The sequence below is a fragment of the Rhinoderma darwinii genome, chromosome 11 (genome assembly GCF_050947455.1).
Source record: "Rhinoderma darwinii isolate aRhiDar2 chromosome 11, aRhiDar2.hap1, whole genome shotgun sequence".
Classification (NCBI taxonomy): Eukaryota; Metazoa; Chordata; class Amphibia; order Anura; family Rhinodermatidae; genus Rhinoderma; species Rhinoderma darwinii.
In genome coordinates, this window is record NC_134697.1 from 94,431,890 (window position 1) to 94,459,770 (window position 27,881).

Consider the following 27,881-nt stretch of genomic DNA (forward strand, 5'->3'; position numbering starts at 1 on the left):
CTACAGCAATGCCAAAAACCAATGCTAGGGATTCCGGATGAGGATGAGGGTCGACCTGGTATCCTTATACATTCCTTCAATTCATGTGACGCATGCAGGGGGGGTACTATAGAAGCCTGAATGTTTTGTTGTCTTTGCTGTTAGTTTCCGCCCCTGGCACCAGTAAAGAAACATGAATTTTCCCAATAGAATATTGGGCTTTTTAGGGGAGTGACAACTCAGGGCAAAGGTCACCATTGTAGTGACTGCAAGGAGTTCTACTGACTGTATTTTCTGGTAAATAACATACCACTTATCCACCAGATTTTGCTGTAACCCATACTAACCTCTTGGCACTGCAGCCATTTTTTGGTTTTTAATTTTCGCGTTTTCTTCTCCGCTAGCTCAAAAAGACATAACTTTTTTTATTTTTCCCTCGACATAGCCGTATGAGGGCTTGTTTTTTTGCAAAACTAGTTGTAGTTTCTAATGGCACCATTTAATGTACCATATAATGTACTGAAAATATGGCCCAAAAAATTTTTTTGGGGTGGAAAGGGACAAAAACAGCGATTCCACCATTGTGTTGTTTTTCCATTCACCCACCGTGCAGTAAAAACATGTTAACGCTATTCTGCCTGTCAATACGTTTACGGCGAAGCCAAATTCATATCGTTTTTTTGTTTTTTTTTTACTACTTTTACAGAGAAATTTTTTTATTGTTTCACCATATTCTGAGACCCATAACACTTATTTTTCCATCTTTGGAGAGGTGTAAGGGCTTGTTATTTGTAGGACGACTTGTAGTTATTATTGGGGTACATACAACTTTTATATAAATTTTTTATTGAAAATTTTACAAAAAATATAACATACAAATATGCATCTTGGTATACAATAATATATTCCAAAGGGTAGGGGAAAGGAAAGGGAAAAAACACAGGGAAGGACTAATTAAATCCCCAGGAAGGGAAGGAAAGGAAAACTATTCCGACATCGTCTGAAATGGTGTATGCAGCACCATCATAGCATTGTGATATACAGTATGCCACAATAAAAGCTCCAGTATACAAAAGTTATGGCGTAACCATTATGTTTGTAAAGTCGTCAAGATGTAATGTGGTTTTTGGCATCTACTGCTAAACAAAATAAGGTGACAGAAACACAACTGCTTTGTCATTATTAAACAGGAACGGAAGCCACTCAAGGAACCATAATACAATGACTGGGGGGAGACCAGCTCCACCCCATCAGAGAAATCCTGGTGTAATGGTCGCGGACCGTTGGCATTACTTACCCAACCAACGGTTGCGAGTGTAGACCTACGAGCTCATGCCGGCGTCTCCCTCCTCTGAGACGCCGTCACACAAGACTGTCCTCGGCGGCTGCTGCTACTGTGCATAGGGTGCGCGCACGCACGCTGACTTATGGCCTTAAATCTCCCCCATGCTATTATAGCATACGAGGAACTATAAAAACGACTCTGCCCTATTCCTCCTTGCCTGAGCGGCGTTGTGTCTGCCCATGTTAGTCTTTACAAAAGTTCCCTTAGTTGTATTCAGTGTTCCTGTTTCCTGTATCCCGTATCCAATAATTTTGTGGGTTCCAGTGCATAATCTAGTGTCAGAGTTGAGAGTGTCGCCTGTGCCAAGTGTCGCCTGTGCCAAGTGTCGCCTGTGCCAAGTGTCGCCTGTGCCATGTGTCTGCTACACCACGTGTCTGCCAAATCATCTATCCAGGTACTCTTGTCCTAGAGACTTCTATTGACTATTGTTTGAACAGCTGCTACTCCGCTACGGCGGATCGGCCTAGTGGGTCCACATACCCCAGAATCGTGACACCTGGTAATGTTCGTTACCCATGATGTTAATAGACATTTGGTAACTACAGAGCTGGGAGATTCGTAACATCATGTAGGTCAGAAGGTCAGGAACAAGGTCCAGGAAAGCCAGGAGGCAACCACCCATCTAATATACATACAACTTTTGATCTCTTATTACATTTTATTTGCGGAGTAAAGTGACCCAAAAAACTGCAATTCTGGCGGTTTATATTAATTTTTTTTAAGGCGTTCACCATGCGGGATAGATAATGTTTTATTGTAATAGTTCAGACTTTTACCGACAGAGCAATACCAATTAAGTTTATTATTTACATTACTGCATGGTAAATATTAAAAAGTGGAGTTATTTTGAACTTTTAATTTTTTCTTTTTTTGTACATCAAGAAAAACATTAACTGTTTTTGACGTTAATCTTACGATAAACAAACGATCGTTTGATCGCTAGTACAATACACTACAATACTGCCTCTTAGAGCACAGTCTTCGTTAGGCTCCCAGGCTACCATGAGAGCCATTCGCACCCTTCAATCACGCTGCGGTCGATAGGGTAACAAAGGGGGCCCCCCTCTTTCTAACGGCTTATCTCCAATCCCAGCCGTTACAGTGAAGTGTTGGATGTAACATACAGCCAGTATGTATGGAGCAGTCCCAGCCTGCTCCATACTCCCCCCCCCCCCCCGTACAGTTACGTCAAAGGTCATTAAGGGGTTGAAGGAAGCCTTTGCTCAACGTTTTTCAATATTCCACATTTTAAGTCTACATAAAAAAATTAAGTGACGTTGTAAATATTTTGCTTGTGTATAAGGCGCCAGGAAGCAGCAGCGATGCAGCCGAAAACGGTGCCAGCACGCTATTCAGTGCCCTTGTCAAATTACGTGTTAATGGCTTCGCAGTGTTGGGGGTAAAACTGTTCTTTACTTGCAAAATAGGGCGGCCATAAGGGTCTATTCATTAATGGCTGCAAAGATTTGCAACTAAGGAGTTTTACCCGCAACAACGTGCAGCCATTTGAAAAATATGCGGATCAAAAAAACGAATACCCCTCTCATATAGATAGCTCTCTTTATTGGGGCTACAGCACAAAAGCAGAAATAATAACTCCTCAGACTGAGAAGAATCTCCTGAATCCTGTAGTAGTTATTTAATATACGAATACTCAACAACACATTTTGATACGTTACAGTCCAGAGATCCAAAGATGCGGCACATGCCAATCAGTTGAATTGTTATGTTTTATTGAAACTGCAGAAAACTATATCCGGCTGCAAACAAAGGCAATGACCATTTTGCATTGGGATAAGCTTCTTCTGGCCTGACAGTGGAATGGTGTCCGCATGTCATATTTAATAATATTTCTGATATCATATTTTTATGAAGATACACAAAAGCCAACCATCAATCACCGCTGTAAGGGGCCAGGGGAGGAGAGGCAGTGCTCTTCTTATGATTGTACTGGACTTATAACTATGAGTCCGTTGTATTCTTTGATCGCTCCTATTGTGCCGTTTCGGCTAATAGAAAAACGTCTCTGTAATATGCTTCCCTTACTTACTGGCAGATGTACTTTACGTTTTTGGTTCCCATTGATTTACCAAGCAAACTGCACCATTTGCTATAGTCAGAACATTATAATGGCTTCTCCACTCTATGACGCTTGTGATGTTTAGCAAGGGCAGATCTATGATTAAAAGTGTTTCCACATTCGGGATATGAAAATGGCTTCTCTACTGTGTGAATCCTATGATGTTTCACAACATCTGATTTCCTGCAGAAACATTTCCCACATTCTGTACATTTAAAAGGGTTTCTCCCCTGTGTGAGTTTTCTGATGTTCAATAAGACGTGCTTTCCTGGTAAAACATTTCCCACATTCCGAACATAAATATGGCTTCTCCCCTGTGTGAGATCTTTGATGTTTAAGAAGATCTGAGTTCTGAGTAAAACATTTCCCACATTCAGAACATGAATATGGCTTCTCCCCTGTGTGAATCCTCTGATGTTTAACAAGATCAGATTTCTGTCTACAACATTTCCCACATTCCGAACATGAAAATGGCCTCTCATCTCTGTGAATTCGTTTGTGCATAGAAAGAGTAGATTTCCTTTTAAAAAATTTCCCACACTCAGAACATGGAAATATTTTACCCATTGTACAACGTTCATCCATCTGTGATTGTTTAGATGATGGTTCCTTGTGATTATTGGGATCCGTGTATAGATCTCTGCTGTAAAGGACTGAGGGTATATTTGTGGTAATGGAATGTTCTTGTGTGATGGTATTATATTTTACTTCATAATTTGGAGATAAATTGTGATGTCCCTCCAAGGATTTGGCGCAGTCATCTGCTGGAAATAGAAACCGATTTTTATCATTTTCGTCTTTTGCAAAACACAAAGTAAATATTTTATAACATTGCTATAAGAATCTCCCCATATAATGATCAAAAACTAATTTTAATCTGTTAGACATACAATTATCTAAGCTATAGGTCAATAATAGAGTATAGTAAAAAATAATCCTCATCTAGAAACAGTAAAAGGGTTTCCCGAGACTAAAATTATGGTCGATTGGTAAGGGGTCTGACCTCCTGGACCCCTCCAATAATCAGAACAAAGGCCTGTTTATCCAGGCACAGCCACGCATTTCTTCTGATAACCAGCAGGAGTCAACTACCATGATACCAAAATACTACACGCCACCAGTACACCCCCGATCAGCTATAAGGTTAAAACCACTGAGAGGTGAAGTAAATGATCTTGTTACAATGGCATGTGTCAAGGGGTAGGATATATTAGGCACCAAGGAAATAGTCCGTTCTTGAAGTTGATGTGTTGGAAACAGGAAAACAAAGGGCAAGGATAAGGATCTGAGTGACTTTGAAAAGGGGCGAATTGCAATGGCTTGATAACTGGATCAGAGCATCTACAGAACGGCAGGACCCAGCAACAGGGTCATAAGTGGCCAAGGCTCATTGGTGCACATGGGTAGCCATTCTGGTTAGATTCCACAGAAGAGCTACTGTAGCACAAATTGCTAAAAATATTAATGCTGGCTTGGATAGAAAGGTGTCAGAACATACAGGGCGTCACAGCTAGGTGCGTTTGGAGCTGCATAGCCACAGACCAGCCACAGTGGCCATGCAAATAACATTTAAAATTTTAATATCACCCATGTTGCCAAAGTCTACAAGAAATCCAAGTGTTTTTTTTTAAGTGGATTATAGGTACACATGCACACAGTCATGGATTTTGTAGGATTACAGTCCGGTGTATGATTTACCAATTATACCAAACAGGTGATCATCATTTTCATATGTAGGTTTGAACACAGTCATTAACTGTAACAAACAGCTGTGGAGGAGGTTTAAAACTGGGTGAGGAACAGCCAAACTCTGCTACAAAGGTGAGGTTGTGGAAGACAGTTTCATGTCACAGGTCCACCATGGCAAGACTGAGCACAGCAACAAGACACAAGGTAGTTATACTGCATCAGCAAGGTCTCTCTCAGGCAACTATTTCAAAGAAGACTGGGGTTTCAAGATGTGCTGTTCAAGGTCTTTTGAAGAAGCACAAAGAAACAGGCAACTTTGAGGACCAATAGTCGGCCAAGTATACTTAGGGCAGCAGATCAAAGACACGTCATGCTTACATCCCTTTGAAATCAGAAGATGTCCAGCAGTGCCATCCACTCAGGACTGGCTGAAACCAGTGGAACCCAGGTACACCCATCTACTGTTCGGAGAATTCTGACCAGAAGCGGTCTTCATGTGGCCAAAAAATCCATACCTTCGACGTAGAAACAGGGCCAAGCGACTCAACTATGCAAGAAAACATAGGAACTGGGGTGCAGAAAGATGGCAGCAGGTGCTCTGGACTGATGAGTAAAAATGTGAAATATTTGGCTGTGACATAAGGCAGTTTGTTCGGTGAAGGACTTGAGAGCGGTACGATAATGTTAAGGATGGTGGAGGTTCCTTGCAAGTTTGGGGCTGCATTTCAGTAAATGGAGTTGGGGATTTGGTCAGGATTAATTGTGTCCTCAATGCTGAGAAATACAGGCAGATACTTATCCATCATGCAATACTATCAGGAAGGCATCTGATTGGCTCTGAATTTATTCTACAGCAGGACATCGAACCCCAAACATACGGCCAATGTCAAAAATATTTTAAAACAAAAATATCTTTATTAAATACATTTTAAAAAATAACATGAATTAAAAAACAGTGTCGCTTATTACCCACATATTTGGACATAATATTATATATTATATACGTGTGATCTGGTTGTCTTTTCTGCACTGTGGAATTCATCTCTGTTTTTTAATTCATGTTATTTTTTAAAATGTATTTAATAAAGATATTTTTGTTTTAAAATATTTTTGGTGTGTCAGACTCCGAATTTTAGGTTTGTCATTTATTCAGCGGGTTCACCGTTTATTACCATGCTTCATTCCCCATAAACTATTATGTATCAGGTCATAGTTGTGACTTTAATAAATGTATCCGGGGGATAATCTTTGTGGTGTTCTTCATGTAGGTATACGGCCAATGTCATTAAGGACTATCTTCAGCTTAATGTAGCATAAGGAGCCCTGGAAGTGATGATGCGACTCACACAGAGCCCTGATCTCAACATCATCGAGTCTGTCTTGGATTACATGAAGAGACAGAAGGATTTGAAGAAGCGACATCGACAGAAGATCTGCACTTAGTTCTCCGAGATGTTTGGAACAACCTCCCTGCCGAGTTCCTTCAAAAACTGTGTGGGGGGGGCCATGGGTCCCCGTGGCTTTAGGGCTCGGTCGCAAATTGTGATTGATGCGACCCCTATAGCTACACCACTGACTTTGTATATATACTGCTCAATGTCCGTTTAAATTACAGTTGTAATTTCTGGATGTTGACTTTCACATGAACTACCTGATAAATGTCAATTAATGACTATGCAAAAAGATTCTTCTCCACAGGAAGTGTCCAACTGGGAACAGAAGACGTACAATCCAGATTCTGATGGAATGTTGAAGGATAAGGAACGTACACCGATAGCACCCAAGGCACTTTTGATGGCATTTGCATTGATGGTGTATGGCCTCACATATGCCCCAAGACTGCAAAGATAGATTTGGTAAGATCTAATTGGTATTTTCCAGGTTTTACAACTGTTGCTGCTAAATTCTGTTCGATGTCTGATATGCCTACAGAGCGGTACGGCAGAACGGTGCCAACCTTACCAGCATGCCTACCTCCTATGGAGGACCTTCCCAGGTAATACAAATTGTTTTCATTCAGCTTCCTAAGGTTGGCATGCTACAATGTGTATAAGCATGTGTTGATTTGATCTCAAAGTAGGTAGAAGGTTGACAAGTAGCTTCAGCCCCAAAAAATACACTTTGCACAATGTATTGGGATATCTTAATTACCTACTGTGGGGACTGAAGAAGGAGAAGACCTCACTCTCTTCATTATTTAATGGTCAGCACTCACCTGTGCGGATATCTGCAGGAATTTCCTCCTTACAAGGCGTGGTTACACTCGAATACGTCTCCTCTTCTCCTGTTATAACTTCAACTTTTATAGCCGTCATTTCTGTAACCTAATTCAAAAACATAACAAATGATGTAAAATTTAAATTAATGACTGGAGATGTAATATCATATATAGCGTTTAGTATTTCCATCTACCTGATGATCCTGTGGGACGTTCTGCTTCTCCTCTGGATCATTCTTGGAGTATAGAGGACTGGGACATCTCCCCGATGTTTCTTCCTTAATACATTTATCTGTAGAAGACACACACATAGTGACTGAGCACAATACGGGAGATTTAATAAGCTTAATGCGCCACAAACCTGGCTCAATTGGTGCAAAAACATTATCTACATGCCTTGCGCCTGTTTTTATGTGTTTTGGACCCTTTTTGCACATCACTATAGTATTAAAAAGTGTCTACAAAAGGGACGTGGCTTAAAATGTGGCAACATTTTGGTGCTGAATATCGGTCAATCAAGAAGCAGCGAAAGGAATACGTGTCTAACATGTCTAGCAAGATGCGCCAAATGTATTATACAGCGTGAATCCCTGTGATAAATTTGGCGCATTGTTTATATGTAATCATCAGGTGTTGGACATTTCTTGGTGACATTCTAAACTACACATTGCGGTTTTTGTTTTTTAGCTAAATGCAGGACTGGATCACAAAAAGAAGTGTAAGGGTTTTATACTTTTCTAAACATGGAATACGTAAGAATAAAATCGAAAAAAAAATAACCAAAGCACTGCGTGAACCAAACTTTACAGTCGAGGACAATGAATGTTTCCTCTTACATAGTGATGTAGGAGTCTGGTGGTCCTCCATGATGATGTCATCATACTGATCCTTGTGTCCTTCTATATACTCCCACTCCTCCATGGAGAAATAGACAGTGACATCCTGACACCTTAGAGGAACCTGACACACACAAAGATAGAGGCTAAGTAGGAAAAAAAAGCTCAACCTCAGACTTTTTAGTCCCTGCTGTCTTCAGTAGTATGATTAGAATGGCACGTTGTTACGACAGCCCAACATTTTTGAGATTTCCCATCCAGCATTAGTATCAATAGTATTATTAATGCCTTGTGTATACTAATAATAATTCTGGCACAATTATACAGTCTCTATAAAGTAATTATGGGGTCTATTCTTTGTCAAAGTGGAATGTGACCTTGTTTCCCAGGCAGATATTTCCTCCAAAGAGTATATAAGGTTGAATATTAGAGATAAGGGTCTGTTTATTACACTACTTAATTCCTTCAGGACGTAGGGTGTATGCCACCTGGACTTAGTACCTTCTTTATTTTACCCTTAAAAGGGTTGTCTAGTTTAGAAACCCCATTTTCATATACCCTTTTAGGGAATTCTGAGTTAAGGGTGAGTAAAGTGGGGTGCTATCATGGGTTCTGGAAATCAAATTACCAGTGAGTGTAATATCATTTTTTTCCCTTCACCCACTGCAGAGAGTAACTGGAATTTGCCACCACCTGCAACACCTTTCTCCAAAAGGCAAGATCAGAAGAAGAACTAATATCCAACCGATATAGGTTAGCAGCTTTACAGATCTACTCAATCGAGGCGTTTAGTCTTTCTGCCAAGAATGTGGCTAGAGACCTGGTGGAATGAGCCTTTAAACCTACTGGAGGAGTCTAGCCCACACCTTAGTAGGTCAGAGTAATAGCCATCCTAATCCACTTAGCTAGGGAACCTTTGGTGGCCACACCACCCTAATGCCTCATGCACATGACAGTGTGCGCCGGCCGAGTCCCGTCAGTGATCCGTGGAAAGATAGGACATGTCCTATCTTTCCACGGATCAGAGAATCGGGTCAGTTTTCACGGATCCAATTCACCTGCTACAGTGAATGGGTCCGTAGAGGCTATCGGGTGCCACTCGGATGCCGTGAAAAACGGCCCGAGTGGCACATCGGTTGTGTGCAACTGGCATTACTAGGACCCTGAAACTGGACAAACAGGGAATCTGACTTCCTCCATGTTGAGGTGGACTCTTTAACATGTAGGGAATGAAATTCAATCCCTTTCTGGGATTTTTGGCAGAAGGACACAAGATTAGGGCAAAATAATTTTCTGAGATCTATGGAAGTTAGAGGCTACCTTAAAGAGGCTGTCACCACATTATAAGTGCTCTATCTTGTACATAATGTGATCGCTGCTGTAATGTAGATGTAGATTACAGCAGTGTTTTTTATTTAGAAAAACGATAATTTTTACCTATTTTAGCTTTATGCTAATGACTCTCTTAATGGACAACTGGGCGTGTTTTACTTTTTGGCCAAGTGGGCGTTGTAGAGAGAAGTGTATGACGCTGACCAATCCGTGACCAATCAGCGTCATACACTTCTCTCCATTCATTTACACAGCACATAGTGATCTTACTAGATCACTATGTGCAGCCACATACACATACATTAATGTTACTCAAGTGTCCTGACAGGGAATATACATTACCTCCAGCCAGGACATGATGACTATTCAGAATCCTGACAATTCTGTAGCGTCTGTGTGAGATGCACAGCACAGTGAGATCTCGTGAGATTACGATGTAACCTGTCATTTAAAACGAGATTACGCTTGCCTTGCTGTAAATCTCACATAAATGTTAGCGAAGTGTCAGGATTCTGAATAGACATCACGTCCTGGCTGTAGGTAAAATGATCGTTTTTCTAAATAAAAAACACTGCTGTTATCTACGTTACAGCGCCGATCACATTATGTAGAAGATAGGCCACTTATAATCTGGTGATAGAGCCTCTAAGTAAGAAAACTGGTTCTGGTTTAATAACCACTTTGTCTTCTAATACCACGGTAAGGGGAGAGTTTACAGATTGATCATGTAATTCACTACTTCTCCTAGCTGATGTTTGGGCAATTAGAAGAATGGTCTTGAGTGTCAAGATTATAATGGGGACTGTACTCAAAGGATCCGAAGGGGAGCTTGAATAAGGCATTCAGCACTAAAGTAAGATTACATGAAGGGACTCTAGTTCTATCAATTGGTCTGGACATATGGAAGCCTTTACAAACCTTCTTATCCAGCAATGGTCAGCCAACCTATAGTCAAATAAGGCCCCCAAGTCTTTCTCTGAGCCCTTTTGCAGAAATTCTAGATTTTTGGATAAGGGACTATGTCCATGGCTCTTAGCAAGATAAACCAGACTCTCCATAGTCAAAAGGGAGAAATTAGAATTACTCTCGCCTTGTCTTCCCAGATTTTTTTCAATACTCTTGGTATTAATGAACTTGGGTCAAAGGTACTATATGAGCCGCATTATCCTGTGGAAAAAGGCCACTGCCATCATAAGATACCCTTGCCATGAAGGGGTTTATGTACTTGGTCTGAAAAAACATGTTTAGGTAGGTGGTACGTTTCAAAATATCATTAACATGAATGCCAGTACCAAGGGTATCCCAGCAGAACCTTAGCTAGAGAATGACACTGCCTACGTCAGCTTACCTACTTATAGTGCATTGTGAGGGCTATCTTACCCCCAGCGATGCACATGGTGTAAAAGAAAATTTGATTTATCAGACCAGGCCACCTTCTTCCATTGCTCCATGGTCTAGTTCTGATGCTCACATGCCCACTGTAGGCGCTTTCGGTTTTGTACAGGGATCGGTATGGGCACTCTGACTGGTTTGCGGCTATGCAGCCCTATATACGGCAAGCTGCGATACATTGTGTGCACCTTCCATCATAGTCAACATTAACTTTTTCAGCATTTTGTGGGGTCGGGCCAGACAGGCTAGCCTTTGTTCCTCACACGCATTAATCAGCCTTGGTCGCCCATGACCCTATTGCTGATTCACTGGTTGTCCTTTTTTGGACCATTTTTGGTAGGTACTAACCATTGCATACAGGGAAAACTCCACAAGACCTGCCATTTTGGAAATCCTCTGACCCAGTGACCTAGCAATCACAAGTTGGCACTTGCCAAGGTTGCTCAGATCCTTGCCCATTTTTCCTGCTTATAACACATGAACTTCAAGAACTGACGGTTCACTTACTACCTAGTATATCCGACCCATTGACAGGCGCCATTGTAACGAGATAGTCAATGTTAATAACTTCGTGGTTTAAATGTTATTGGTGAATATATCTCTATATGTGGGGAACAAGTTGGGGAGGGGGTGGATTGGGTTGGGTTTTTTGCGAAACAAGGTGCTTTGTTTTCTTACCTCGTTCATCTCTCCCCAGGAGGCTGGGCGGATTCAGGACATGAGAGATTCTCAGATGTTCCTATTTTAACTCTACTACTGATCTGCCAGCACTGTTCGTCTAAAAAGAGATCGGTCTCATGCTTAGAAATATGTATGGGACTGAATTCAGAGCATGCGGAGGAATTATTGTGACCTCTTTTGCACAATATTGTCATCATCCACACACAAGGTTATAGTCATCATCCACACACAAGGTTATAGTCATCATCATCCACACATCTCCACGGCGGTGCCGATATTCCGAGCAGCACTCACCTCCCCAGTCAGCAGCCCAGTGATCTTGTTGGTCAGGTCCAGGATCTCCTGATCTCTCTTATGTATTAGTGATTGAGGTGGAGACATCGTGATAGGAACCTGGTTCCTGCTCCGTCCTTCACCCTCTTCAGTTCTCTTCTTCACTACTATGTAATCCTGTACATGGAGAGACATTGATGTCACTTTATACATTCCCGTCACCTCTCCCATCATGTGCTTGATGTATTAAGATACAAGTCATGACATGGGATATAATTCCCAGAATCCCTCACCTCTCCAGTCAGCAGGTAGATGATCTCTAGGGTGAGGTTTAATATTCTCTCAGTCATCCCATTTCTGTCCTTGTCCATCCTTAGTGGGTCAGTCAGGAGAAGACTTGTTTTCTTGTTTAAGAAACTAGAGGAGGGAAGGGAGGGCGAGTCCAATAAAATATAGAAGGACCACTCGATAAAATGTAGACTCCCACACATTGGACGTTATAAAGGAAAAATGGAAGTGCCCTATATAGAGTATTATGTATAGTACAGAATATACTACTGGAGTATCTTTCACATAATCATTATGAACGGCACCCTGTGATGATCGGATAACTGACACACTAAGCTGGGCAATTATTGGACTAGAACGTGAATTCTCTCATTTGACTATAAGAAAGCCATTGAACAGAACAATCTGCGGGAAGTCCCATGCGTTAATAACTCCAAAGAATATTCCTACATTGAACAACTGCTATATAAGAAGCCAGTGGTTAGTGAACAAAGCTGCTAAATGTCTCCATCACTAGATACGGTTTCTCACCGTATCGTTAGCTTTTTTTTTTCTTGCCATAGAACCATCGGTTATCATCAAAAAAATGAAATCTAACGTAGTTGGGTGGAAATAAACTATTGGGCATAACCGTACACAAACACCTTTGTTTCTCAAGGGTGCCCACTGGGTTTATTATAAGATGTGATTGAAAGATGGGATCATCAGACTGTGGTGCCCTATGTAAGGGCAATGCGTTACAGGAACAGGTCCTCGAAGCCCCATATCGATGCTATCAAAAAATACAGAGGACTCGGTTATGAGTTCACTGTATTAGTAAGGGCAACGCTTCCCCCAACCCTCTCACCACTGATTGATGGCGACTTGCAAGTACCTGAATGTGTTAAGGGTTGTTTTTTCATACGGATGAGATATCCATAGGATAAATTTCCGTCTTTAATACGGGCTCAATATGGAAATATAATAAGCAGTCATAATAGTTCCATCTAGATGCCATATTACACACAATATTTCCACCTAGAAGCACTCAACACAGTACTGTGAAAAACAGCACCCGATGGAAAATGGTGCGAATAGAAAAATATGTACAGTAGTACGTAAACTAAAATGTTCCAGAAAATTGCAAAGGGAAACCGAAAGTACAGAATATGGAGAAAACACTAGTAAGTAGCACACAATTCTATGCTTCCAGAGCTGCCAGGAGGTCCTGCTAACCAGCTCTCTAGTCACCCTGGTGACCAGGATTTTTTATTAAGCCCTATAGGATATTATATATATATATATATATATATATATATATATATTAGTCCTTCTCAATGAATTAGAATATCATCAAAAAGTTAATTTATTTCAGTAATTCAATTCAAAAAGTGTCTCTCGTATATTCTATAGATTCATCACACACAGAGGGATCTATTTCCAGCATTTTTTTTTCTTTTAATGTCTATGATTATGGGAACAGTTAATGAAAATCCAACATTTAGTGTCTCAGAAAATTAGATTATATAAGCCCAATTTCAAAAATTATTTTTAATACCGGAATGTCGTCCTACTGAGAAGTCTGTCCAGTATCTGCGCTCAATACTTGGTCAGGGCTCAGAGTCTGCATGAATTACTGCATCAATGCGGCGTGGCATGGAGGCGATCAGCCTGTGGCACTGCTGAGGTGTTATCAATGCAGCGTGGCATGGAGGCGATCAGCCTGTGGCACTGCGGGGGTGTTATCAATGCGGCGTGGCATGGAGGCGATCAGCCTGTGGCACTGCTGAGGTGTTATCAATGCGGCGTGGCATGGGGCGATCAGCCTGTGGCACTGCTGAGGTGGTATCAATGCGGCGTGGCATGGAGGCGATCAGCCTGTGGCACTGCTGAGGGGTTATCAATGTGGCGTGGCATGGGGGCGATCAGCCTGTGGCACTGCTGAGGTGTTATCAATGCGGCGTAGCATGGAGGCGATCAGCCTGTGGCACTGCTGAGGCGTTATCAATGCGGCGTAGCATGGAGGCGATCAGCCTGTGGCACTGCTGAGGTGTTATCAATGCAGCGTGGCATGGAGGCGATCAGCCTGTGGCACTGCGGGGGTGTTATCAATGCGGCGTGGCATGGAGGCGATCAGCCTGTGGCACTGCTGAGGTGTTATCAATGCGGCGTGGCATGGGGGCGATCAGCCTGTGGCACTGCTGAGGTGGTATCAATGCGGCGTGGCATGGAGGCGATCAGCCTGTGGCACTGCTGAGGGGTTATCAATGTGGCGTGGCATGGGGGCGATCAGCCTGTGGCACTGCTGAGGTGTTATCAATGCGGCGTAGCATGGAGGCAATCAGCCTGTGGCACTGCTGAGGCGTTATCAATGCGGCGTAGCATGGAGGCGATCAGCCTGTGGCACTGCTGAGGCGTTATCAATGCGGCGTGGCATGGAGGCGATCAGCCTGTGGCACTGCTGAGGGGTTATGGAAGGCCAGGTTGCTTTGATATTGGCCTTCAGCTCGTCTGCATTGTTGGGTTTGGTGTCTCTCATCTTCCTCTTGACAATACCCTATAGATTCTCTATGGGGTTTAGGTCAGGCGAGTTTGCTGGCCAATCATGCGCAGTGATACTGTGGTTATTACACCAGGTATTGGTACTTTTGGCAGTGTGGGCAGGTGCCAAGTCCTGCTGGAAAAGGAAATCAGCATCTGCATAAAGCGTGTCAGCAGAGGGAAGCGTGAAGTGCTGGGAAATGTCCTGCTAGACGCTGCGCTGACTCTGGACTTGATATAACACCGTGGACCAACACCAGCAGATGACACGGCCCCCAAACCATCACTGACTGTGGAAACTTCACACTGGACCACAAACAACTTGAATTGACGCCTCTTCATTCCTCCTCCAGACTCCGGGACCGAGATTTCCCAATATAATCCAAAATTGACTTTCATCTAATAACAGGACTTTGGACACTGAGCAGCAGACCCGTCCTATTAGGTCATCACCAGATGTGGCGGAATTTCTCTGGAATTCCTCTGCGGACAGTCCGCTGCGCAAATCCGCAGCGTACACATTTCTCCATTGCTTTCCACAGCTTTTTAGTGAGGTTCGTTTACACATTGCGGAAAACTCCGCTGCAGAGCATAAGCTGCGGTTCGGAATTTGGTGTCCGCAGCATACACTGGTTGTTGCGGACTTGTTGCGGACTCATTGCGGAATTTCTCCATTGACTTCAATGGAGAGTCAAAATTCCGCAATGAAGTCTGCAGATGTTATGTAGATGTTATGTGTGCTGCGTAGCGTATTTGTTTTACGAACATGACAATTCTTCATTCTGGCTGGACCTATGTGTTTCTAGGTCTACAGCCAGACTGAGGCCCCATGCACACGAAAGTAAAAACGCCCGTAATCACGGGCCGTTATTACGGCACAGGCAGGTCCATAGAAGTCTATGGGGCTCCCGTAATTACGGGTGACTACGTGTATGCACCCATAATTACAGGAGCGTTGCTAGGCGACGTCAGGAGTCACTGTCCAGGGTGCTGAAAGAGTTAAGCGATCGGCAGTAACTGTTTCCACTGGCGTAGCTATAGGGGTCGCAGCGGTCGCAATTGCGACCGGGCCCCGAAGCCAGGGGGTCCCACCGCCCCCCGCACCACATCAATAAAAAGTTACTATAGTAACTCGGGCCGCGGGCCCCTGTTACTATAGTAACATACTTTACTTACCTTCCTGGTTCCGGATCGCAGCGGAGGCCCTGACGTCAAGCGCTGTGCGCAGTGCATGACGTCACAGCGCTATGCCGCCGTGCACAGCATTGAGACTACAGAACTCCCGCCGCGGCCGAAGAGGAAGGTAAGGTTAGCCCTGACTGGCGGGGTCCGACTCCCGGGACCCGCCAATCAGCTGTTTTGAAGGGGCCGCAGCACTCGTACGAGAGCTGCTCCCCTTCATTCCTGTCACTTCATTCCGGTCACACTGTGAATCGGTGTCGGCGATTCACAGTGTGGGCGAGTAGTGAAATGAAGGGGAAGCAGCTCTCATACGAGTGCTGCGGCCCCTTCAAAACAGCTGATTTGCGGGTCCCGGGCGACACATCAGCTATTGATGGCCTATCCTGAGGATAGGCCATCAATGTTTAGGGACTGCACAACCCCTAAGCCTACGATGTAGCAGGCTTAGGGGGCCCATGAGAAAGGATCACAGATTGTGTGATCCTGTCTGCTGGGCCCTGTATCTAAGCCAATCACATGGTAGGCTTAGATACATGGCCCATGCGTGATCCTGTCTGCTGGGCCCTGTATCTAAGCCTACCACACTGTAGGTTTAGATACAGGGCCCCAGCACACAGTAATCTTATACTGTATAAGATTACTGTCTGCTGGACCCTGTATATAAGCCTACGTTGTGGTAGGCTTAGATACAGGGTCCCACAGACAGTATCACACATGGGCCCTGTATCTAAGCCTTAGGGTATGTGCACAGACACTAATTACGTCCGTAATTGACGGACGTATTTCGGCCGCAAGTACCGGACCGAACACACTGCAGGGAGCCGGGCTCCTAGCATCATACTTATGTACGATGCTAGGAGTCCCTGCCTCGCTGCGAGACAACTGTCCCATACTGTAAACATGTTTTCAGTACGGGACAGTTGTCCGGCAGCGAGGCAGGGACTCCTAGCGTCGTACATAAGTATGACGCTAGGAGCCCGGCTCCCTGCACTGTGTTCGGTCCGGTACTTGCGGCCGAAATACGTCCGTCAATTACGGACGTAATTGGTGTGTGTGCACATACCCTAACACATGTGTTACTAATAATTTTTTGTGTGTTTTCTTACAGGTTCGGTCGTTGGACTACGTCTGATTCCAGGACTACTTCGATGACAGCTTTTTTTTTATTAATAAAATTGTTAATGAGGGTTGTGTGGGGTTTTTTTTTATTTGAATAAAATATTTTTTCTATGTCTTTGTGGTTTTTTTTTAAACTATATTACTACCGCCTTAGTAATGGCCGCCAGCTGATTGACAGCATCCATTGCTAAGGCGGGGCTTAGTGTTAGCGGATGCAGAGGCTAACACTAACCCCCTTTATTACCCCGGTACCCACCGCCACCAGGGGTGCTGGGAAGAGCCGGGTACCATCCAGTACCTGACCATCTGTAGTGATGGTCGGCCACTGGGGTGGCCGCAGGCTGGTATTATCAGGAGGGGAAAGGCCAAAAACAGTGGCCCTTCCCATCCTGGTAATGCTGCCTGCTGCTGCTTTATTGTATCTGGCTGGTTATGAAAATGGGGGGGACCCCACGTCATTTAAAAAAAAATAAAAAATAATTGGAAAGAACGATGTCGGGTCCCCCCCAATTTTCATAACCAGCCAGATACAACACAGCAGCAGCAGGCAGCATTACCAGGGTGGTAGGTGCCACTGTTTTTGGCCTTCCCCAGCCTAATATTACCAGCCTGCGGCCACCCCGGTGCCTGCCCGTCACTACAGATGGTCGGGTACTGGTTTCGTACCCGGCTCTTCCCAGTACCCCTGGTGGCGGTGGGTACCGGGGTAATAATGGGGGTTAGTGTAGCCTCTGCACCGGCTAACATTAAGCCTCGCCTTAGTAATGGAGGTTGTCAATCAGCCAGCGGCTATTACTAAGGCGGTGATAATAAAGTTTAAAAAGATACAAGCACATAGAAAAAATATTTTATTGAAATAAAAAAACACAACCCTCATTAACCATTTTATTGAGAATAAAAAAAACGCCGTCATTGAAGTCCTCGTATCCGAAGTCCAACAACCGAACCTGTAAAAAAAACACAAACACAAAAATAATCAGTAACACATAAAGAAGCAAAATTATTATTCTTACCTATCCTGGGTCCAGCGCTGGAGCCGCAATGTCAGCGAGCTGGGCCCTGTATCTAATCCTATCATGTGTGATACAGTCTGCTGAGCTGTGTATCTAATCCAATCATGTATGATACTGTCTGCTGGGCCCCATATCTAATCCGATCATGTGTGATACTGTCTGCTGAGCCACTGTATCTAATCCTATCATGTGTGATACTGTCTGCTGAGCCACTATCTAATCCTATCATGTGTGGTACTGTCTGCTGAGCCACTGTATCTAATCCTATCATGTGTGATACTGTCTGCTGAGCCACTGTATCTAATCATATCATGTGTGGTACTGTCTGCTGAGCCACTGTATCTAATCCTATCATGTGTGGTACTGTCTGCTGAGCCACTGCATCTAATCCTATCATGTGTGATACTGTCTGCTGAGCTGTGTATCTAATCCTATCATGTGTGATACTGCCTTCTGAGCCACTGTATCTAATCCTATCATGTGTGATACTGTCTGCTCAGCCACTGTATCTAATCCTATCCATAGTTTATAGGGTCGTAGTGCTATAGATATGCTATGCTGTCTCATATACACACTTTTTTTGGGGGCGGACACATATGTATTGGGGCTATTTCCCGGACATTTTAAGCCCTGAGGGTATGTTCACACGGCAGCGTCCGTTACGGCTGAAATTACTGTGCTGTTTTCAGGAGAAAACAGCACCGTAATTTCAGCCGTAATGGCATGTGCAGGCGTCTTTTGCTGCGTCCATTACGGAAGTAATTGAAGCTGGTTTTCCATGGAGTCCATGGAAAACAGCTCCATTTACGTCTGAAGAAGTGACAGGCACTTTTTTACGCGCCGCCTTTTGACAGCAGCGCGTAAAAAAAAATGACCGTCGGCACAGAACATCGTAAGACCCATTCAAATGAATGGGCAGATGTTTGCCGACGCTTTTGAGACGCATTTTCGGATGTAATTCAATGCTAAAACGCCTGAATTACGTCCGTAAATAGTGTGTGTGAACCCAGCCTTAGTGACGCCCCGGCTGCTAGTGCTGCATTGTTGGGTCACTTAGGAGACCCAGCGATGCAGCTGAAAGCGGACTGTCGGCCATGAGAAGTTTGCGGGGGGGGGCCCAGTAAGAATTTTTGCATCGGGGCCCATGAGCCTCTAGCTACGCCCCTGACTGTTTCTGCACCCTGGACAGTGACTTCCGATCACAATATACATCAACCTGTAAGAAAAATAGAAGTTCCTACTTACCGAGAACTCCCTGCTTCTTCCTCCAGTCCGGCCTCCCGGGATGACGTTTCAGTCCAAGTGACGGCTGCAGCCAATCACAGGCTGCAGCCAATCACATGCCAATCACAGGCTGCAGCCAATCACAGGCTGCAGCGGTCACATGGACTGCCGCGTCATCCAGGGAGGTCGGGCTGGATGTCAAGAGAGGGGCGCGTCACCAAGGCAACGGCCGGGTAAGTATGAATTTCTTTTACTAGGGAAAGGGCTGCCCCTTCTCTTTATCCTCCATTGATAGAGAGAAGGGAAGTACTTTCACCTCAATACGCAACGGCTAGTCAGCATGAATTTACTGCACATTTTAGGCAGAGCCGCAACAGAATCTGCAACGCAGATTATGTGTGGCATTGATGCGGACAGTGGCGGAAGAAATACGCCACGTCTGGGCATGCCCTTAGAGGCTTAGAAAACCTTTGCGGGTGTTTTGTGTTGATTATCTGATTAGAGTGTCACACCATGGGACGACAATCTGCAACTTTTACCCAATATTCTAATTTTCTGAGAGACTAAATTTTTGGTTTTCATTAACTTTTCCCATAATCATCAACATTAAAAGAAAAACATGCTGGAAATAGATCACCCTGTGTGTAATGAATCTATAGAATACATGAGACACTTTTTGCATTGAATTACTGAAATAAATTAACTTTTTGATTTATATTTTATTTCATTGAGAAGGACTAGTGTATGTGTGTGTATATATATATATATATATATATATATGTATATATATATATATATATATATACACATACACATACATGTAATACATGTGTATTATCATATGAAATGTCAACTTATAGACACATTAACTCCTTCCCGACATCTGCCTTATACAGTATATACAGCGCAGGTCAGGTGGGGGAGTATGGAGCGGGCTCACGGGTCGAGCCTACTCAATAGAACGAGCGCTTTAGCTTTAACAGCCGACCCTTCAGTGTTGGTCACGGGGTGCCGATGGTTGGCATGTCAGCCTTTGGCCTGATGAAGGCCCTCAGGTCCGCCATCTTTGTACTCTTATGGAGCCCTGCTTCCGGCAGGGCTTCATAGGAGACGGAGTATAACGATATACTGCAATACATCAGTATTGCAGTATATCATGCAAGTTATCCAACGATCACTGGTTCAAGTACCCTAGCTGGACTAGTAAAAATACAGTTAAATAAAGCTTTTTTAATATTTGTGTGTTAAAAAAAAAATTCCCCATAAGCACAATGTAAAAAAAAAAAAAAAGAATTAACATAACCGGTATCCCTGCGTCCGTAAAAGTCCTAACTATACCAATATAACATTATTTATCCCGCACGGTGAACGCCGTAAAAAAAAAAAAGTTAAAACGCCAGAATCGCTGTTTTTTGGTCACTTCATCTCCCACAAATTTTTTTATAAAAAGTGATCAAAAAGTCTCATGTACCCCAAAATGGTACCAATAGAAACTATAGCTCACCCTGCAAAGAATAAGCCCTCACACCGCTCAATCGACCAAAAACATTTATTTTTAACAATCGTTTTTTTTCTTGTAAAAGTAGTAAAACATAAAAACACTAGACAAATTTGGTATCGCCGTAATTGTATTGACCCGCAAAATAAAGTGAACATGCCGATTTTACCGATTGATGAACGCCGTAGAAACTAAACCCCCAAAAAAATGGAGGAATCACTGTTTTTTCCCATTCCACCCCACAAAGATTTTTTTCCCAGTCTGCCAGTATATTATATGGTACGATAAATGATGCCATGAAAATCTACAACTCAGTTTGCAAAAAATAAGCCCTCGTACCGGATGGAAAAATAAAAAAGTTATGGCTTTTGGAGGGCGGGAAGGAAAAAAATTAATTAAAAATCCCAAAAATGGCTGCGGAGGAAATGGGGTTAATATATACCCTAAATAACTACTACATACATTTATTTATATATATATATATATATATATATATATAAATAAGATCACATTATAGATCATTCTATACATAAAAAATAATAACATATTCATGTACCTTATACGCACACAACATATATACATATTATTATACACGATGATCCCGGGACATAATAACAATGAACACAAGTCACACGTACCCTGATCACAACCGGCAGATGTTACATCCCAGTGACTATAGGACCTTCGATGATGTCACTGTCATGTGATCAGTAATGGGAGGAGTTAGGCACCAGGTTGTGGTAGCTGCGGTTTTCTCTAGTGTGCAAAAAGTAACCACATCAGCAACGAACACGAGTTTCATGTACACAGAGCTGTGTGTGCAATGTGCATGTAGCAGAGCTGTGTGTGTAATGTGCATGTAGCAGAGCTGTGTGTGCAATGTGCATGTAGCAGAGCTGTGTGTGTAATGTGCATGTAGCAGAGCTGTGTGTGTAATGTGCATGTAGCAGAGCTGTGTGTGTAATGTGCATGTAGCAGAGCTCTGTTATGTGCACGAAAAGAGTGGTTAATAATATGCGCACAAGCTCTGTGTAGATAATGTGTACATAATGTGTAATTCTTCAACAGGAGCCAGCCCCCCTACACCACCGCGACTTACAAGATGGTCATGGAGAAGGACGCAGCATCGGTAGCAGTGATGGGTTCGTCTTGGTTTTAACCCCACATCCCCGTCACTCGCCCCTCACAACTGCCACCAATGTAGCAAGAAGAAAAAGGCGCCTTCCCCTCAAAAAAAGAAAATGAGCCCTAACGTGTCCGCCTATGACTGACTGGGCTCCTACGCAGGAGTTAGTCGGCGTTTTTATCATGACTAACAGAAAAGCTTGTTTAAGCCTAACACACACAGACAAATAAAAAGCGCGTCCAACAGTTCAGAGATTTGGTCTAAAAGTCCTTTTACACGGGCCGATTATCGGGCAAAGGAGCGTCCACTGAATTCTCGTTCCCGATCATTGCCCTGTGTAAACGGCAACGATCAACCAATAAACGGGCAAACGGTCTTGTTGATCGGAGCTCGTTTATACATCCCACGTCGGCATTGTGAGAGGACCTTAACACCTCAGTCTCACTTCAGTGTTATCTCTGGTACGTTTTCTGACTATAAAGGAAGAGCTCGCTTCAATGTCTAATTTCAGAGAGGGGGTTCTCCTCACTAACCCCTTATACAGTGGCCTGGAACTCAGAAAATGGGGTCCACTCTGCAGCTTTCACCGAAAGTGGTCATTGGAGCTGATTGCAGATGGATCACTTTAGTGTGGCATTCAAAGTATATAAGAAAGTTGTGAACGTTTTCATTTAGGCCTTGTTCACACAAACGTGTTTCTTGTCCGTGTACTGTAATTATCGTACATACTGAACTCCACAAGAGGTCACAAATTATTAAACGTTACAAGAAACACCATATTTACAGTTCTCACGTGGGGTACGGGGCTTTGCGGCTAAAGCTTCTTATGTGGCACAGGATAACTAATGGTACTTCCTTTCCTGAGTCTTCAGGGCCTTCATTTTTTGAGCCCAAGTCACTACAGCTCGGATCAACCTCTGGGTGCATACCGCCCCCCAGCAACAGTCCAATGCACACATTGTCCTTCTTCAGACTCAGCTATTCAGGTGCGTACCACCCAGCAGGACTCCAGGGTCTGCCTCCAAGCTGTGACCCAATCCACGATCAGACCTTCCTCTATTACTGCTTAGTTTTTTGAAATATAGAAAAAAGCTCCTTGTTTCGGGCGCTTCCGTGTAGCAAGATTTTCGTTCACTCCAGACCCGTTTTTTGATAAAAAAATATTTTTTATTTTCACACAACGTAAGTGACAACTTGTAAAACAAATAGGATAAAAAGATAAAATGTGTATGGGCTGCAACGCGTTTCAACGCCGGACCGGCGTCTTCGTCAGGCAGATAAAAAAAGATATGCTGTAGATGTATATATATATAGACATGTTTGTGGTAATGCTAATTGCACTAATTAGGGTGGAGCTTCGAAGAAAAAACCGCCAAAGAACAAAGGCAGGTCAGGGTTCAAAGGTATAAGGTGGAGACATGCGTTATATAAACAATTAAAAAAGTTAATATAAAAAATAAAAGGCACATAGGTGATCATCTAAATATATAGTTTCTTGAATAGGCTACCTCCCATGTCCATATTGAACTGTTTTTGTATCTCCATAGCAGGGGTATTTTAACTCCGTTTTGCTGTCTTCCTATGAAAGGTCCCGTCAGTGTTTTCATTAACACCTTCCTTTTAGAGTATCATATTGCTTCTCTGTGCTGAGGGTCACTGTTTGGCTTCTATCAATATTTTATAAAGATTTTTCGTTTCACTTTGGTCAGAATATTCTAATTTCGTTTTGGTGTCTTAAATTTGAATTGTCTAGTTAGTGATTTTGCTTTGATCATCCTTTTGGAGTGTCATGTTTCTTCTTGTCACTCTGCCGATACCGTGCGGTCCCTCTCTTTTTCCGCACTGGCAGAAGCTCCACTGTACACGTCACCCATTCTTCTGCTGTTTCAAGGACTCGCCACACTGACCTCAAGCACCACAGCCACGGTACTCGGCCGGGGAATCTGCCTTGGCAGGAATACCGCTACACAGTATAATACCCCTTAGTGCCTCCCACACAGTATGATGACCTCATAGCTGCCCCTACACAGTATAATACCCCTTAGTGCCTCCCACACAGTATAATGCCCCCATAGCTGCCCCATACTGTATAATGCCCCCAGAGGCCTCCATACAGTATAAAGCCAACACAGATGCCCCCATACTGTACAATGCCAATACAGATGACCCCATACAGTATAATGCCTACACAAATTGCCCCATAGAGTATAATGCCCCATAGCTGCCCCATACAGCATAATGCCGCAACATAGTATATGGACTGTGACATCAGGGACTCCCTATAGGAGCGGAATCCCGCATTGCCAACGCTCTGGCCTGGGATTCCACCCCTGACGTCATGGTCTATATATGGACAGTGACTTTAGGAGTGGAATCCCCGGCCAGAGCGTTGGCAGCGCTCTGGCCGGGGATTCCGCTGCAGGAGGAGCCCCCGACTTCACTGTCCATATATGAACCGTGATGTTGGGGGCTTTGAGATGCCGAAATCTCCGGCCAGATGATCGCTAATGACGTGACGTCACTGTCCATATACTTTCCCAAGAGACGAGTCGCCGCCCAGAGAGTTTGCATTGCTCTGGCCGGGGACTCCATAGTTCAAACCCCGACATCACTGTCCATATATGGACAATGACGTCAAGGGCTTCCCAGGGCTCAGCGCTTAAAGTAGCGCTATGCTTGGGGAATCCTCAACAAGTGGACAGTGAATGCTTCAGCATTAGATTCAACTCTATCTGCATCCTGATGGCATACCGTCGGCTGCTCGAGACAGCGGGACACTGCCCAGAAGCCAGGACTGTCCCGCTTAATCCGAGACGGGTTTGGAGGTATGTTTTTTTCCTCACATGGACGTGTGCCCAACACCTCTTCCTTCTCTTTCCCGCTTCTTGCAGATTGTAGTGTCCTTTATGTGGTGCAACAGCACTATCTAGTGGCTGAATTATGTCACTGCTCCACACACACACGGCACGGCACGGCAGAAAAATGTGTGAGATATGTATGAGATATTGTATGTATGAGACGTGTGAGATATGTATGAGATATGTGTGAGATATGTATGAGATATTGTATGTATGAGACGTGTGAGATATGTATGAGATATGTGTGAGATATGTATGAGATATTGTATGTATGAGACGTGTGAGATATGTATGAGATATGTGTGAGATATGTATGACATATTGTATGTATGAGACGTGTGAGATATGTGTGAGATATGTATGAGATATTGTATGCGTGAGATATGTATGAGATATTGTATGTATGAGATATGTGTGAGATATGTATGCGATATGTGTGAGATATGTATGAGATATGTGTGAGATATGTGTGAGATATGTATGAGATATATGTGAGATATGTATGAGATATGTGTGAGATATGTATGAGATATATGTGAGATATGTATGCGATATGTGTGAGATATGTATGAGATATGTGTGAGATATGTATGAGATATGTTTTGAGATTCTCTTGAATTTGAATGAATCCTGGACAAATTCTGTTATCGAGAAGAGGAACTCAAGCGTGATGGAGTTTACTGTTACAATACCACAGATGTCAAATTTACTGGACCATAGTTACTCGGTTCTAGGGCTGGACTGCCAATCTGGCAAATGCGCTGCTCTCTTCCTTTTTCCCGGAAGCTGGCTTTTGGGTCACAGATCTGTGAGCAGCGCTCGCCAATTGGATACAAAATCACAGTGTTTTTGCATCGGGTAAACACTGCAATCGGAGGGTTGCTTTAATTTCTGTTTAGACACTTTACGGTGGTATTATTTGGGCAAAATGTGTATGGTATGTATACTTTCAGAGGTATGACTAATGCCTCTACAGACATCATTGACTCCAGTATAGTCATATGCGCACTTTGAATTTAGTCTCATGTATACATGAGACTGATCTCTCTTCGGATAGGGGCATTGGTGGCTTACTGTAACATCCATGGCCACGGATTGTCAGGATTACTCATCCCTCGATGGCCGCAGCCATGGTCTGTTGAGCGCTGGCCCGCATCTCCTCCCCAGGAGACGCCACTCTGCCTTGTCCCGTAGGGTGCGCGCACACGCTCGCGCCCGGCGTTAAAGGGCCAGTGCACACACATGTAAAACATTAGTAATTAGCCCATGATCACCCTGGACTATAAGAAGGGCCCTGCCCCTTTGCTCATTGCCTGAGCATTGTTGTGTTTTCCTATGTTAGTCTTGTAAATGGTTCTGTTAAGGATCTGCCAGGCACAGCTTCTGTGTATACGCCCATAGGTAATCAGTCTGCACCTGCTTCTATGTCTGTGAGACTGACTCCATCTTCCACCACTCAGGATGGCAGGCTTAGGAGTGGGAGAGCCTATCACAGCCTGGCCAGACGGAGCTAGCTCCCGCCCTCTGTCTATTTATACCTGCCTTTCCTGTTCCTCCTTGCTTGTGATTCCTCTCTGTTGGTTTCCTGGCCCTGCTGCAGCTTCTTGAACTACTTGTCCCTGCTTCGTATTGACCCTGGCTTACTGACTACTCTTCTGCTCTGCGTTTGGTACCTCGTACACTCCTGGTTTGACTCGGCTTGTTCACTACTCTCCTGCTCTGCGTTTGGCACCTCGTACTCTCCTGGTTTGACTCGGCTCGTTTACTACTCTTGTTGCTCACGGTGTTTCCGTGGGCAGCTGCCCCGTTTCCCTTTGTTCTGTGTTTCCTTGTCTGGTTGTCTGTCGTGCACTTACTGAGTGTAGGGACCGTCGCCCAGTTGTACCCCGTCGCCTTGGGCGGGTCGTTGCAAGTAGGCAGGGACTGAGTGGCGGGTAGATTAGGGCTCACTTGTCTGTTTCCCTATCCCTGTCATCACAGGTTCCTTAGTATTATCCTGTTCCCAGTGTTCCCGTTCCTGCTACCTGTATCCTGTGCTACCGTTGTTCCTGTGCCTTAGAAGTTGGAGTCGTGTTGTGCCTTCGGTCATGCCTACTGTGTTACACCACGTCTGGTGTCATCTGCCACGCTTTGCATCATCTGCCGTCTGAAGTTCCATCTGTGCCTAGCCACTGTGACAGTCTGGACTATTCAGGTCCCCTTGTGCTGGACTTTGTATTTATTGGGTATTCTGTTGTTTGACCAGCTGCCTCCCCTCTACAGCATTGCGGCCTAGTGGGTCCACATACCCACAGATCGTGACACTCCGTACAAAAGGCGGAACTGCTCCTTATGTACTTATTTTAATTCTTCTACTCTGCCACCCATGCACAACAGGCCAAAAAGCATTCGATGAATATGTGTGCCTGGCTGATGTATACTGAAGTCGTCCAGTGGTCTTGCTCCGTAGGAAAGTTGAATTCATTAAGAAGGTACAAAACACCAACTGACAACCCCTTTCTTTTCCCCACATGTTAACATGTATCCCCCTGCCAGCATCAGTGCTGCAATCCTGTGTGTGGTGGATTTATGTGGGCAGTGCATGCAGTTTTATAAGGACTGTATGGCAGTATCTTATAACCACCGTGTTAGTGATGGACTTTTATAGCATTGTTGTTTGGTCACATATCCTGGCACTTTTTTTTATATACAGTATTTTATTAATGTGTTTTAACAGAGGTAGATATGTGTGCCCGTGTACCGCTCCCGTGCACTATTCACTTTCCTCAATCACCTTAACTGGTTGCCGACACAGGACGAGTATGCTCGTCCTGAGCAGCGGGCACTTCGCGCATTAGGACGAGCATACTCGTCCTGTGTGACAGCCGTCTGTGCCGTCTCTGTGTGTGCGATCGTGAGCGGGGAAACGGCTGTAATACACAGCCACGGCCCCGCTCTGACAGTGGAGAGGAGAGATACATCTTCTCTCCGCTGTTAACCCTTTGAACGCCGCGATGACAGCTGATCGCGGCGTTCAAGGAGAGGGGACTGCACATTGATCGCGTCACAGAAAATAACTGTGACGCGATCAAAGCCCACAACTCATATGGCCAGACAGCCCAGGGTCCAGTGAAGGACCCCAGGGCTGTCTGAACATATTTCCTGTTGTTAGGGCATACTGAGGTATGCCCTAACAACTGCCTGTGTACGATCAGTAACAGGCTAATGTACTGGCATATAGATCTATGC

General features: G+C 44.0%; 1 protein-coding gene across 2 annotated transcripts; it reads right to left on the minus strand.

Moving 5' to 3' along the window:
* Nucleotides 1-866: 866 nt before the first annotated feature.
* LOC142663447 (gastrula zinc finger protein XlCGF66.1-like) lies at nt 867-21,356 on the minus strand. Of its 2 annotated transcripts, none has more exons than XM_075842107.1 (7): nt 21,308-21,356; nt 12,119-12,242; nt 11,847-12,002; nt 8,148-8,271; nt 7,506-7,603; nt 7,309-7,417; nt 867-4,165 (listed from the first exon to the last, which is right to left on the minus strand). In XM_075842107.1, the coding sequence occupies exons 2-7, from the start codon at nt 12,194-12,196 to the stop codon at nt 3,618-3,620; spliced, it is 1,113 nt and encodes a 370-aa protein (XP_075698222.1). In that variant the 5' UTR covers nt 12,197-12,242; nt 21,308-21,356; the 3' UTR covers nt 867-3,617. The 2 variants fall into 2 exon arrangements, with proteins under 2 accessions (XP_075698222.1, XP_075698221.1); XM_075842106.1 differs by having other exon boundaries at nt 867-4,168.
* Nucleotides 21,357-27,881: the final 6,525 nt, after the last annotated feature.

Excerpts from the sequence above, each read along its gene's own strand:
- LOC142663447 (XM_075842106.1), bottom strand. The coding sequence starts at position 12,196 with ATGGACAAGGACAGAAATGGGATGACTGAGAGAATATTAAACCTCACC. Across the intron at positions 12,003-12,118 it reads TCTACCTGCTGACTGGAGAG|GATTACATAGTAGTGAAGAA; the intron begins GTGAGGGATTCT and ends CTCCATGTACAG. Across the intron at positions 8,272-11,846 it reads CTGGGCTGCTGACTGGGGAG|GTTCCTCTAAGGTGTCAGGA; the intron begins GTGAGTGCTGCT and ends TGTGTGTGTCAG.